Genomic DNA, 12,559 nt, shown 5'->3' on the forward strand with positions numbered 1-12,559 from the left:
AATTGCACATTACTCCAAAACTCCTGCTCCCCTTTCCACCTTTCATCTTTCCCTTTCCAGAAGCAAATAAATATATTAACATTTCCCACTCTCACCAAAAGGCATAAGATGACTGGAATCTTGGTAGAGGTTATTAAGCCCCTAGTATAACATGCTCTTCAAACTAGGAAATGACTACTTCATACCAGTGAGCTTTCTTTTCCAAGTTCTTGTGATGTAGCTGCTATGTAAATTAAATAAGAGCAGGCCATTCTCAAACTGTAAACTGCAGGGCAATTTTGCAGAAAATATCAAAAGCCATAAAAATGCATGTACCTTTCAATCTAGCAATTGTAACTCTTGGAATTATCCTAAGGTAATAATTAAGGATGTGCAAAAGAATATTAATTTCTCTGCTGTTTGTAATTACTAAATCTTGGAAGAAAACTAACTGCCCCCAAAATGGATAGTAGTTAAATAAGTTATGACAGAAACAAAAATCACAAATGATAGTTTTGAAAGACACAGAAATGTGCCCACTATATACTACAAGCTTGTGCATGTTATTCTTAAGTATAAAAATCAAAATACAGATAAACTATATGAAGCTACATCATTACTTTGGGTGCAGTTAAAATTGTGGTAGCTTTACTTTTCTCGTCTCTGTTTTCTGATGTTTCTTTAATGAGTATATAATGAACATGTAGAGTTTTGATAAAGAGAAACTAAAAGAAGAAAAGTAAAAGTTTATAGAATAAAAAGATGCCAAAGAAAAAGTATCTTAAAGAGGAAGGATTACGAATGGGCTTTAGGAAGAACTCCTTACAAGTGTGATTGTGAGGCCCTGAAATGTGCAGCCAACATTGGTTATGGAATCTATTTTCCTTGGGGATTTGTAAGAAAAGGGCAGCCAAGTCTCATTTGAGGACAGCTTGAATGCAGTCCTGACCTCTGTGGCCTCTTCCAGTTCCATGTGTAAGAAGACTCAGCCAAAATTCAATTTTCACTCACTGACACACAAAGTGGTCAATTCCTTACATTTGCCCCCAATCCTCCACAATCCTTTCCCCTATTCAAGAGACAGCAACCCTAAAGTCTTCCACCCAGCAATGAAACCCAATGACATTGAATATGCCCAGTAATGTGCCAGCACTTTACTCAGGAAATACTGTTGAATGTTAGTTACTATTCTGGAATGTGCAACTGACTTCTAGCTGACTGACTCATCCATGTTAAAGAAAAATTATAACTAATTTCAGCCACTTAAATATCCCAGACTGAGAAAAAGAAAATTTAAAATTACATGCATATTGACCTGTAAGTTTTATAACTAAAAATGCTATAAATAGTAACCAAAATAACTTCCAGGATATGCTTAAGGACAATTAAAAATACTCAATTCTCACAAGTTCCTTTGCTTTAAAAAGGCCTCTAATTTTCTTTTCTAATACCTTCCTATGAATGCAAATGTAATACTTCCCAAATCCATAATTAGGTGCATCTTTGACCAGGGAATCCATTTTCCTGGCCCATGCGAAAGAGTTCACAGAAGATGGAGAGTCTGAGCATTAGAGGGGTTTAGCTAAGAATGATCAGTTACAATAGGTTTGCACCAGTTACCAAAACTGAGAAAAGTAAGTTTGAATCAGTGCAGAGAGGCACAGAGATGCCAAGGTGAAGGAGCTTGCCAAGGCTGGAATACATGGTCACAAAACAAACAATGCAGAATATGGCTGACGATGTGTAAATGGAAGTCTAAGGGACCCATCTCCAAGACAAAGTCAAGATTTTAAAAGAGAAATACCACTCCTGCTGAGACTCTCTTGCCTTCTGCCAGAGAGAAGTCCAAGCCATTCCCTATGTAAGCAAGGCATCTGAGATAGATAACACTATACAACCCTTAAGGTATATTATTCTCTGTATCAAACATCTGTCATTTTCACAAAACAGTAATCCGGTCATAAGACAGGTGTATCCCTTCATCAAGAAGCCTCAATTATACAGCATTCTTAGGAATATTGTGTTCTGACGAGTTTAGTTTTCTGGATGAGTGAGGGGTTCCCTCTTTTAACTGCAAATTTAAAAGAGAAAATATCAAGTACTCTGGATGAAAATATTCCTAATATCTTCTACACAGAAGGCAAGGGACATAAGTTAACTTTTTCCTGATGACTCACACTAATAATTATGAACATCAATGACGATGCAATGCTGCATACTGAGATAACTTCAGGGCCCACTGAAGTGTATTGACGCTCAATGACCTGAAACTGCTGTGCTTCTTGAGTTCTTGTATCTGCATATTAGAGTCTGTCAGGCTACTACTTCTCAATATGGTCATGTTCTTTTTATAGATGCTCCTTCTGCCCTATGGTGAAACAGAAAGAACATTGAACTTAGAGTGAAGTCAATTTAGGTTATTATTTCCAGTTGAATGATCCTGGATAAGTCACTTAACATCTTTGGGCCTAAGTCAAATGAGGAAGTTCAGCTATCTCTCAAGGTCCTTTCCTTTGCTAAGATGCTTAATTCACATTTGCTGCTTCTCATCTGTTGTAGACTTTGAAATGAGAAAAATAAGCCGGCTAAATTTGCATAGGAAGTAACATAAAATAGAAACATAAGCACACAACATGCTCTCTTATAAGCAAAGCAGAAAAACCTTATGACATCTATTTGTCTTCTCAGAGGCCTTACTTATATAATTTGTAGTCACTGGTGGGGTCTCAGACAGCCAGGCTTTCCGGATAACTATGATTGTATTTATGATATTTCACTATATTTCCATAGGCTTCTATTTTACCTAAATCTCTCAAGGCAAATCATTATCTGATAATGGCTCTATTTCAGGCCACCTAAGAACAGAATCTGTATATCTTTCGTCACCTATGCTTGTCAGCAAATTGCAAAGTGAATACTCTCATCTTGAGACTTTGATTTATTTAATGGTTTCAATGACACTACTTCAGAAAGTTTTCTAAAAGATGATGCTTTTGAAAATGTAAGACACAGTAGAAACGTAAAGAATATTTTTCCAAACTCCAATAAGGAAAGAGAATTTATTCATTGTTTATTTTCTAAAGTCCCTAACACATGATTTGTCTATTAGTATCACCATCAGGAACTTTTAAAACCACATCCAAGTCCACATCTCTTCTCCCTCTACTGTAGTTCATCCCTGAGAAGTCCAGGTCATGCCCACAGCTATACGTCCAGCTCTGCACAGATCATCCATCTTCAGCTCCCACCTCTCCCCGAGTTCCAGACCTCTATTCCCCATCATAACCTCAGTTTGGATTTCCCATAAAATGTCTAAGAAAGTTTATATTGCCTCCTCATCTCACATCTCTCTCCCTTACCCCATTCTTAAAAAAAAACTATAGCAATTATTCTAAAATTCTTCTGTTACATTGGAGCGTGAAGAATACTAATCTACGGGAATACTGGGTGAGTGCTGGGTCAGGAGGGAAGAATATCCAAGAAATATAAATCCATAATTACTAAGGGGCCAGAATACAAAAGCTACCTTTTTGGAGGTTCTAAAGCAGTCAATCCTAGGCAATGATTGGATAATCAGAGTTTATACTGCCTGAAGTGAACTGAACATGTGACTATATCAAAGTAGAGAAGAGGGTTATAAAGCCCATGAATCTGGGTGTTATCTACAATTCCCTCCTATTTATCCCACATCCAAAATGACTGCTGGCAAACAGGCCCCAGGTAAGCTTCTAAGTTATCCTCTACTGCCCTCAACAATGTACACCACTGGGAATTTTTTTTTTTTTTTTTTTTTTGAGACAGAGTCTTGCTTTGTTACCAGGCATCAGGCCAGAGTGCAGTGGCAAGATCTCGGCTCACTGCAACCTCCGTCTCCCAAGTTCAAGCAATTCTCCTGCCTCAGCCTCTGTGCCCAGCTAATTTCTGTATTTTAGTAGAGACGGGGTTTCACTATGTTGGCCAGGATGGTCGATCTCTTGACCTCGTGATTTGCCCGCCTCGGCCTCCCAAAGTGCTGGGATTACAGGCGTGAGCCACCGTGCCCGGCCACCACTGGGATTTTTTTATACTTTTTCCCTCCTCACTTTAGGACATGCCCACAATGAGTTTGCCTTGGAAGGGATAAACTCCTTCTTTACTGACAGAACTCCTTTATATCCTTCAAGCCCTCATTGTGTGTCTGTAAAGATTCCTCTACTTCTGCTGTGCTAAAGGAGTTATTTCCTCTGTGTTCAGATTCCCCACTAGATTAAGAACTCCTCAGGGCTGAGCCCTATATAACACTTACTTCTGTCTCCCCAGTCCCTGGGATACTGCTTGGCACCATACACAACTACAATAAGCGTTCAGGATATACATGGAAGAAGCAGTACTTCCACAGCTCTCACTTAACAACAGGCTATTCTCAAAATTTTCATAGGGCTCCCATTAAATCTTCCTCTTAATGCAGTACAGACAGAGAGAAAATGTTTTATGTCTACCTGTTAGATACATACAAGCAAGCATCTTAATTTACCCATCTTTTGTTCTTAACATACAGAGACCTCCTTATAATTTTAGACTTCATCTAACCAAAACCTAACAAATCCCACAGTGCGTAGTTAGGCTCAACAAGTGCTTGTTGTTGTTTGATCTCCTCATGCCAGTGGCACAAGGAGAGTCACAGGTCCTTAGTGGCCGGGCTCGGTGGCTCACGCTGGTAACCCCAGCACCTTGGGAGGCCAAGACGGGTGGATCATGAGGTCAGGAGATCAAGACCATCCTGGCCATGATGAAACCTCGTCTTTACTAAAATACAAAAAAAAAAAAAAAAAATTAGCCAGGCGTGGTGGCATGCGCCTGTAGTCCCAGCTAAGTGAGTTGAGATCATGCCACTGCACTCCAGCCTGGTGAAAGAGCAAGACTCTGTCTCAAAAGAAAAAAAAAAAGTTAATAGAGCCAGGCATGGTGGCTCACAACTGTAATCCCAGCACTTTAGGAGGCTGAGGTGGGTGGATCATCTGAGGTTGGGAGATCGAGACCAGCCTGACCAACAAGGAGAAACTTCGTCTCTACTAAAAATACAAAATTAGCCCGGCATGGTGGCGCATGCCTGTAATCCCAGCTACTCAGGAGGCTGAGGCAGGAGAATTGCTTGAACCTGGGAGGTGGAGATTGCAGTGAGCCGAGATGGCACCACTGCACTCCAGCCTAGGCAGCAAGAGCAAAACTCCCTCTCAAAAACAAACAAACAAACAAACAAAAAACAAATACAGGTCCTTAATTTGATAATAGCTGATGCAATTTGTATTAAACTAGGTCCATTTATCTTACATAGTTGATACTTTATTTCCAGTGTAGCACAGTGAGAAAACATAGAAGGCAGAATATGATAAGGAGTATTTAAACCATAGCACCAACACTTCCTGCTTGTGTGACCAATTTCTTTTCTCAAAAAATGGAGACACTATAATCTACTTAAGTTTTTTATTTATTATTAACCAAATGACAAGCCACGTGGCAATGCACTATATAAATCACAAAGCTCTGTATGAGTACTGGTCTGGTTGCTGGGTTTTTTTTGTTCTTGTTACCATAGTATGTCTTAGTACAATAATGGCATACTCAAGTTCATATGTACTGTCTTATTACCTCAGATCTGACATAACTGAGAAAACTGCTCTGAGAGTTCTGACTTCCTGGGATCAGCGTCACAGGGGATCTGAGTGGGCTTCCTCAAGCCATTTTGGGCAGGCTGAAGAAGCTTGTTGGTATCTATACGCTTCCAGGTTGGTGGGGCCAGCTTCTGCCAGTTCTACCATATGCCAACTGGCGACACAAAGGAGCATGCTAGTGCCACCAGCTCCACATATACACACCCACTGCCACCCCCAAGAGGTACCAGACTGTTGGACAACTTGGCCGCTAGCCTATGAAAATGTGGAAACGCTGAAAAAACATTAGCCAGCAAAGCACATACTGGCAGCTGAATCAAATGTTTAGGCTCTTCGATGTACCCAAATAAATCGTTTGTGTGTTCTAACAAATGTTTTCTTTGGAAAGCATTTTTCAGTGCAGATGCTTTCAAAAGTACCCATTTTTTATGGGTTAAATCAAGGGCTCAAAGCAGCAGAAGGGTGGGGAATGTTTTTAAACAAAATTGCATCAGCTGCAAAAAAAAAAAAAATGTTAACATTGACTGAGGGAAGGCATCTTTGAAAAACAGAAAAATTGCCAGTGGTTTTCAAAGTTAAATTTTTACAAATTTTTAAGCGTTAAAAAATTATAAGCATCCAAAAATAATAAATTTATTCAAACTTGGCAAGGGACAAAAAACTGTGCTAATTTTAAAAATATATATTGATAAACATGGTTCCGCCAAAAAAATGCAATCAAGCAAGGAGTCAAGAAGTTAGGAATTATAAATTAAACTCTTCTTGCCAGAGACTTTTAATAAGCAATTGCAAACACATTTAAGAATTTTTATACTGAGGATAATGGTTTGGGCAACAATCATAATGCAATCCAAATACATTAACTTCCTTCACAAAACAGACTATACAACCAAACCCCAGACAGAGCCCCTGACATACTGTCAGCCTCTAATGTAGGCACAGTAATATACTATTAAGAGACAGAACAACTGATCCCTGTTCTTAGGCAACAATGTAATGCATATGTAATTTATTTGGGCTATGCTACCCTTTTCCAGTTTAAGTACACCTCCATGACAATATCTTTTAAGACAGGAAAAGTTACTAAACCATAAACTATAAAGCTGATACCATGGAGGCACTTGCTTTAAAAAAAGCATGGTGTATATTTCTCCTGAGGCTCAGAACAAGGAAACTCCATCTTAATAGTGACTAGTTTCATCACCATCAAGAGATCTTATATGCAACTACTGATGTCAATGAAAATACTACATTCACAATGGTGATGTGAGCTATGAACAAATAGAGCTAATAGGCCCAGCACAATGGCTCCTGCCTGTAATCCCACCACTTTGGGAGGCTAAGGCAGAAGGATCACTTGTGACCAGAAGTTCAAGACCACCCTGGGCAACAGAGAAAAATCCCATTTCATTTATCAAGAAAGCTAACTGATCTTTTTAAGAGAACTGATCAGATGACTGTAGGGCAAGGGTTTTAAACAGTATTGTTCTCCATTCACAAACTAACTGGTTGTACAACTACACTAGCCAAATCAGACTTTTGGTGCTACAGAATCATTGAGTGTTCATTAAATCAAACCAAGTGATATAAAATGATGCTCAGGAAAAGAAATGCCGACTTATAACAAATGCCAAAGAAAATCTTAAAATTCTGAAATGCTTTGAGTAAAGGGAGGAAAGAATATAATATCCATAAATATGTAAAATCACAGCAACCTGCTAAATGATTTAAACCACAGATGAAGAATTTAAAGACTAATATTATGAGTTTTGATTCAAGAATAAAGAAACACTGACAATAACAAACATCAACAACAACTGAAACTTTCCCCATTACCCTCATACATTTTCACTGTAAATGTTCCATTAAAGAATGTCTTTAAAACAATCTTCAAAGTTCGACTCTCTATAATTAATTCAATTCATAAAAGTATCAATATAATTGAATAATATTTTATAACAGCGTGGTGGTTCCTCAGGCACATATAGTCCATCTTTAATACATATTATGAATAATTTCCTTATCAGACATCTCAGTAGTATTGAGTATAACACCAATTGCATTTAAACATAAACGTCATAAGCTGGATGTGAAGGTTGATTCTGGGTTTCTTATAAACCATAAATTTCAGTATATTTTATCACCTAGTATGCCTCAGATGGAATTCGCAGTAATCACAGCTACAGTGGAGCAACTTCAAACATAAATGAAACAAATAACTGGCAGATCGATACGAGGTGACAGACTCCCAGCTGAAATCTTGCTCCAGCGTGACCCACTACTGCCCTTCTGCACTCTAAAGACTTAATGAATCACCAGGAGCACACCAAGATTGTGTGTGTTTTGCCCGTGTAAGAGCTGGATTTATATCAGTACAAAAAAGGATCATCCCCTGCCATGAGACAAATACAAGAAAGGACTCGTTTCTGCAAGATACAGGACATGATGGTTTCATGCAGCATATGTACCTATTGTATAAACACTTAATCATTTTAAACTGAAACATCAAGAATGACAGAAAATCAGAAAGCCTAATGAGGGGATAATTTTAAATGATATGAAGTTTGTAGCAAGTTGTTTCTATACTGGCAAAAGGAAATGGTGCAACAGCAATATACAAAAAGCAGAAATGTAAAACCCATTTAGCTTTCTGAATATGTTTTGCCCCAGGAAATGTGTAAAATAACTTTGTTATTTAACACTGAAGGTGCACCTGTGGGCACCAAAGTAATCTTACTTAAAATAATCACCCTGTGGAAAAATCTTAAGTTTTTTAATAAATAAAAATCTATGCACTAGGGCTCTTACCGGTAAAAAGGAAAGCCACAGTATGAGATAAAATGCCACCAATTTCCTTCAGAGGTGGCTTCCTGCCATTCAGCTGAAAGATACAGAAATAGTCTGCATGCCTTTATACAAGTTCAGTATCTCAGTGGCTGTCTGAAAAGGCATCATTGCCCATACATGACCAAAACAGACAGAGCAAGGACATTTTGACAGACTTGCACAGACTCCAGCCCAGCCCTTCCCCAAAATAAGTTCCATCCCACTCCTCACCTTGAATTATAGCAAAATGGAAGATATAATAACCAATTCTCAAAGTGTAGCTCCCTAAAAAAAATGGACAGGTCTCAACTATAGTATGAAAGGCGGAAAGAAAGATTAACCAACACCGTATCACAGGACACAGAACATCTGCCCAGCAAGACAAGTAAAACAAAGAATATGGAAAATAGGTAAACATAGCACAGGACAAAAAGGAAGTAAAGAAAGAAGAAATGAAAGAAAGAGAAGGAAGAAAACAGCATGCAAAGGAGGAAAAAGCACTCACTCCTAACATTTACACAACATAAAAGAAGAAGGCTTCATGTAACAGGACTTCCAAGAGTGATTATCAATGAACAGGGGCTCAAAGATGAAAGGATAAGACAATAGAAAGATGTCATCAAGCCAATAAAGCATACTGAAGACCAAAAATGTATCAATTCAGTACTCATAAACACAATAAAAACAGCATGGAAATGAAGAGACATGATTAAAAATAAAGGAAAATGGCTAAAATTGAATTAATAATGTAGAAGAAAGGCTTAATTCCAAAGAATAAAGAGGAGAAAGACAAAATACTCTTTTTTAATGGAGAAAAGATAAGAGGCATGAAGAACAAAGAGAGTCTGAAAATTGCTGATCCTGAAGAACCCAAAAATTGGACAGAAAAATATTTCAAGTAAAAATAATATAAACTTTCCCTAACACAAAGAACAGATTGAAATAACAGAGAGTGTTCCAGGAAAAACTGTTACAGAATGATCCAAAAAAAGTTATATCCTTAAGTCACTGAACTTCAAGACAAAAAAAAAAAAAATCTGCAGGTGTTCAGGCAGTAAAGAGCAATTCACTGACGTGGGGGAGAAAATCAGACCGGTCTCACCCTTCCATTAGGAACACTCAATGCCAGAAGACAAAGGAGTAACGTTTACAGATTTCTAAGTGCAACCCAAGAATTTCACAAGGCCAAATATCTTTTGACTATAAAAGAAAATACGTTTAAATGTGCAAGAAGTCAGGAAATGCATCATCCACAAGACTTTCATAAAATAAACTCTTTAATAATAAAATCCAGTCAAACAAGTCATTAACAGAGATGCTATGGCAAAAGGATTACTTTGACACTAAATTTCTACAAAGTTCTGAGGAAATGTATGATCCGATTACTTTATTTAGTCAATTGGAACTTAGAGTAGGAAAGTAGCTGCTTAATACACTCAAATATAAAATTTCTCAGGGAATGTAGAATTGTGGTATTTTCCTAAAAATATTTTACAATGAAACGTCGTTGACAAATAAAATAAAAAATTATGAAAAAGAACCAGGGATGAATATCAGACAGATTTAAATACAAAAACTATTATTTGCTGTTTGACTAGCAGATAAACTCTTTAAGAGCACAGTACAGGTTTCTTAATTTTCCAGAGGACCAGATAGAAACCTCTACATGAGCAGTTAGCTTGTAAATTTACTAAATCCTCAATCAATCAGTAAAAGGAAACCTTGAAACTTAAGTGCAACCTTTACTGTAGCTTTATCACTGTATATTCCTATTTTAAAAACTTAATTGTTCCATTAGTAAAAGATGTATGTTCATCTAAAAATCTAACTACATATTGAGTGTGTAATTAAAAAGTAAAATTTTTTTGTTCTGTTTCTGCTTTTTTCAGCTCTGTCCTGCCTATAAGGCCAACCTTCTCTGCTCAGCTCATCAGAACACTATTCTACTGTATAGAATGAGGTATTGTCCAATTCTATAATTACAAATAAAATCAAATTAGATCTTTAAACTATATTTGTTGTAGTTTTGTTTTATAACAGGTTTAAAAGATCTCATTTTCCAAACCTGATTTTCTTGGTATCATTTCTCACTTCCTTCTTATACTCAACCCCACACACACTCAATAATTAAATCTTCATTTTATCTACCTCCTAAACATGCTCCAAATCTACTCATTTTTTTCCATGTCTACAGCCAAGCTTAGGCATAGCTAAAGACACCATCACCATCAGCCCCTTAATCCGGCTGTCCCACTTTATTTTTCATTCCAGTGCTTTTCACATGCACTGAATTCCTTAAAGTGTAAATCTCATCATGTCCATTTCTTTCCTAAAGCTCCTCACAGACATACCTTCTTAGGTTATAAGTCTCATTATACTTTGGGCTCCTTCTCCCTTCAACAGGTATATTTCTCTGAGCACTCTACTCTCAAATCCAGTCTATCTTTCCTCAGTTCCTCAACTGTGCAGTGAACTCCTGGCCTATGTTCCTTCTCCACCACTCCTAACCCTCCTTTGGTTTACCTCTAGTCATCTGTGGGTTTCTTTTAGCTTAAGCATCCTTTGCACTGAAACATCTTCACAAGAGAACCCCAACCCCAACCAAATTTAGGTTGAGCGATCCCAACATGTGTAGTCACAAAACCACATACTTTCAATCAAAGCTTTCCCACACTGAATGGAGAAGTGTCTTTATGCTGGTCTGCATTTGCTAGTAAACCCTATGCAACACACATTATACCCACTATATTCATGGTTGGAAGCCCAGAAACTGGCACATACGGAGTCATAAAAAAAAAAAAAAAAACAAGTTGAGGAATTAATGAATGGGCTAGGACAGAAAGTGTTTTCGTTTTGCTTTTTGTTGGTTTTTGTTTTGTTGTTGTTTTTACAGCTGATCCATACACTATAAAGCTTATTTTAATCTTCTCTAAAGCAACAAGTGTAAAAGTTGTTCTTCAGCAGCCGCTCTCAATACACTTTTGAAAAATAAGTAAATGAAACAGGTACAAAAGTAATTTAGGAGCATGCCCCTCTACAGCATCTCCAAGTTGACAAATGATCATTCCAAGGAACTGGTTGCTTAAGATAGAAATTGAAGCTTCATCATCCATACACTCTCTTTCAGATCACCCTCATAACAATCATCAGTATTTCTGAATTCTACCTCAGAAACATATGATGAGCTTCCCATTATTTTTATATCAGGTGTTAACACTGCAAGCCAAACCATCACCATCTCATGCTGCCCCACAGTAGGGTCCCTACTTCAGTTTTTTGCAATCTTCTAATCCATTTTCTATATAGAAGCCCATGTCATCTTTGCAGAACTCTTGATCATATAACCCTCCTGCTTGCTATTTTTTAATGACTGACTACACTTAGAGTGATGTGAAATAATATCCTCACCATGCTGAAAAAAACTAGCTAGCTAGAGTATGTATGCTAAATTCAGACTAACAGGCATTTAAGTAAAATGCATTACAAGGAAGATCACTAAGCAATGAGACATAGAGTCAATTTCCTAGGAGTAATTTTAAAAATTCTAAATGAGTACACCTACTTAGCATAGTTCAAAATGTATAAAGTCAAAATTTTTAGAAACACAAGGAGAAATTGACAATGCCATCATTAGAATCAGAGATTTCAAACAATTCTTTGATCCATGGGACATCGGTCAAGCAAAAATTCAGTAAGGTTATAGAAATTTTAAGAAAAGTAAGGAAAACCTTTATCTATTGGACAAACATACAAGGATGTATACAATAAGAAGATAACATACATTCTTTTTTTTTTTTTTGAGACAGGGTCTTACTCTGTCACCCAGGTTGGAGTGCAGTGGTGTGATCTTGGCTCACTGCAACCTCTATTTCCTGGGCTCAAGCACCTCAGCCTCCTAGGTAGCTAGGACTACAGGTATAAGCCACCATGAACACCCAGCTAGTTTTTGTATTTTTTTACAGAGATGGGGTTTCACCATGTTGACCAAGGTGGTCTCGAACTCCTGAGCTCAAAGCGATCTGCTGACCCCAGCCTCCCAGAGCTGGGATTACAGGGATGAGTCACTGTGCCCAGCTAGGTAACACACATTCTTTTCAAACACA

General features: G+C 37.6%; 1 protein-coding gene across 5 annotated transcripts in view; it reads right to left on the reverse strand.

Moving 5' to 3' along the window:
- KLF12 (KLF transcription factor 12) overlaps positions 1–12,559 on the reverse strand; it is a 462,415-nt gene that overhangs the window by 288,238 nt on the left and 161,618 nt on the right. The window contains exon 3 of one of the 5 annotated variants that reach the window (XM_064369123.1): positions 2,157–2,347. The exons of the other annotated variants lie outside the window; for them this stretch is intronic. Within the exon in view, the coding sequence (XP_064225193.1) occupies positions 2,157–2,174 (18 nt within the window). The 5' untranslated portion in view covers positions 2,175–2,347. The remainder of the gene's footprint in view (positions 1–2,156; positions 2,348–12,559) is intronic. 5 annotated transcript variants of the gene reach the window in all.

This window comes from Aotus nancymaae, unplaced genomic scaffold, assembly GCF_030222135.1.
Source record: "Aotus nancymaae isolate 86718 unplaced genomic scaffold, 86718_ANA_hifiasm-v0.15.2.pri h1tg000088l, whole genome shotgun sequence".
NCBI lineage: Eukaryota > Metazoa > Chordata > Mammalia > Primates > Aotidae > Aotus > Aotus nancymaae.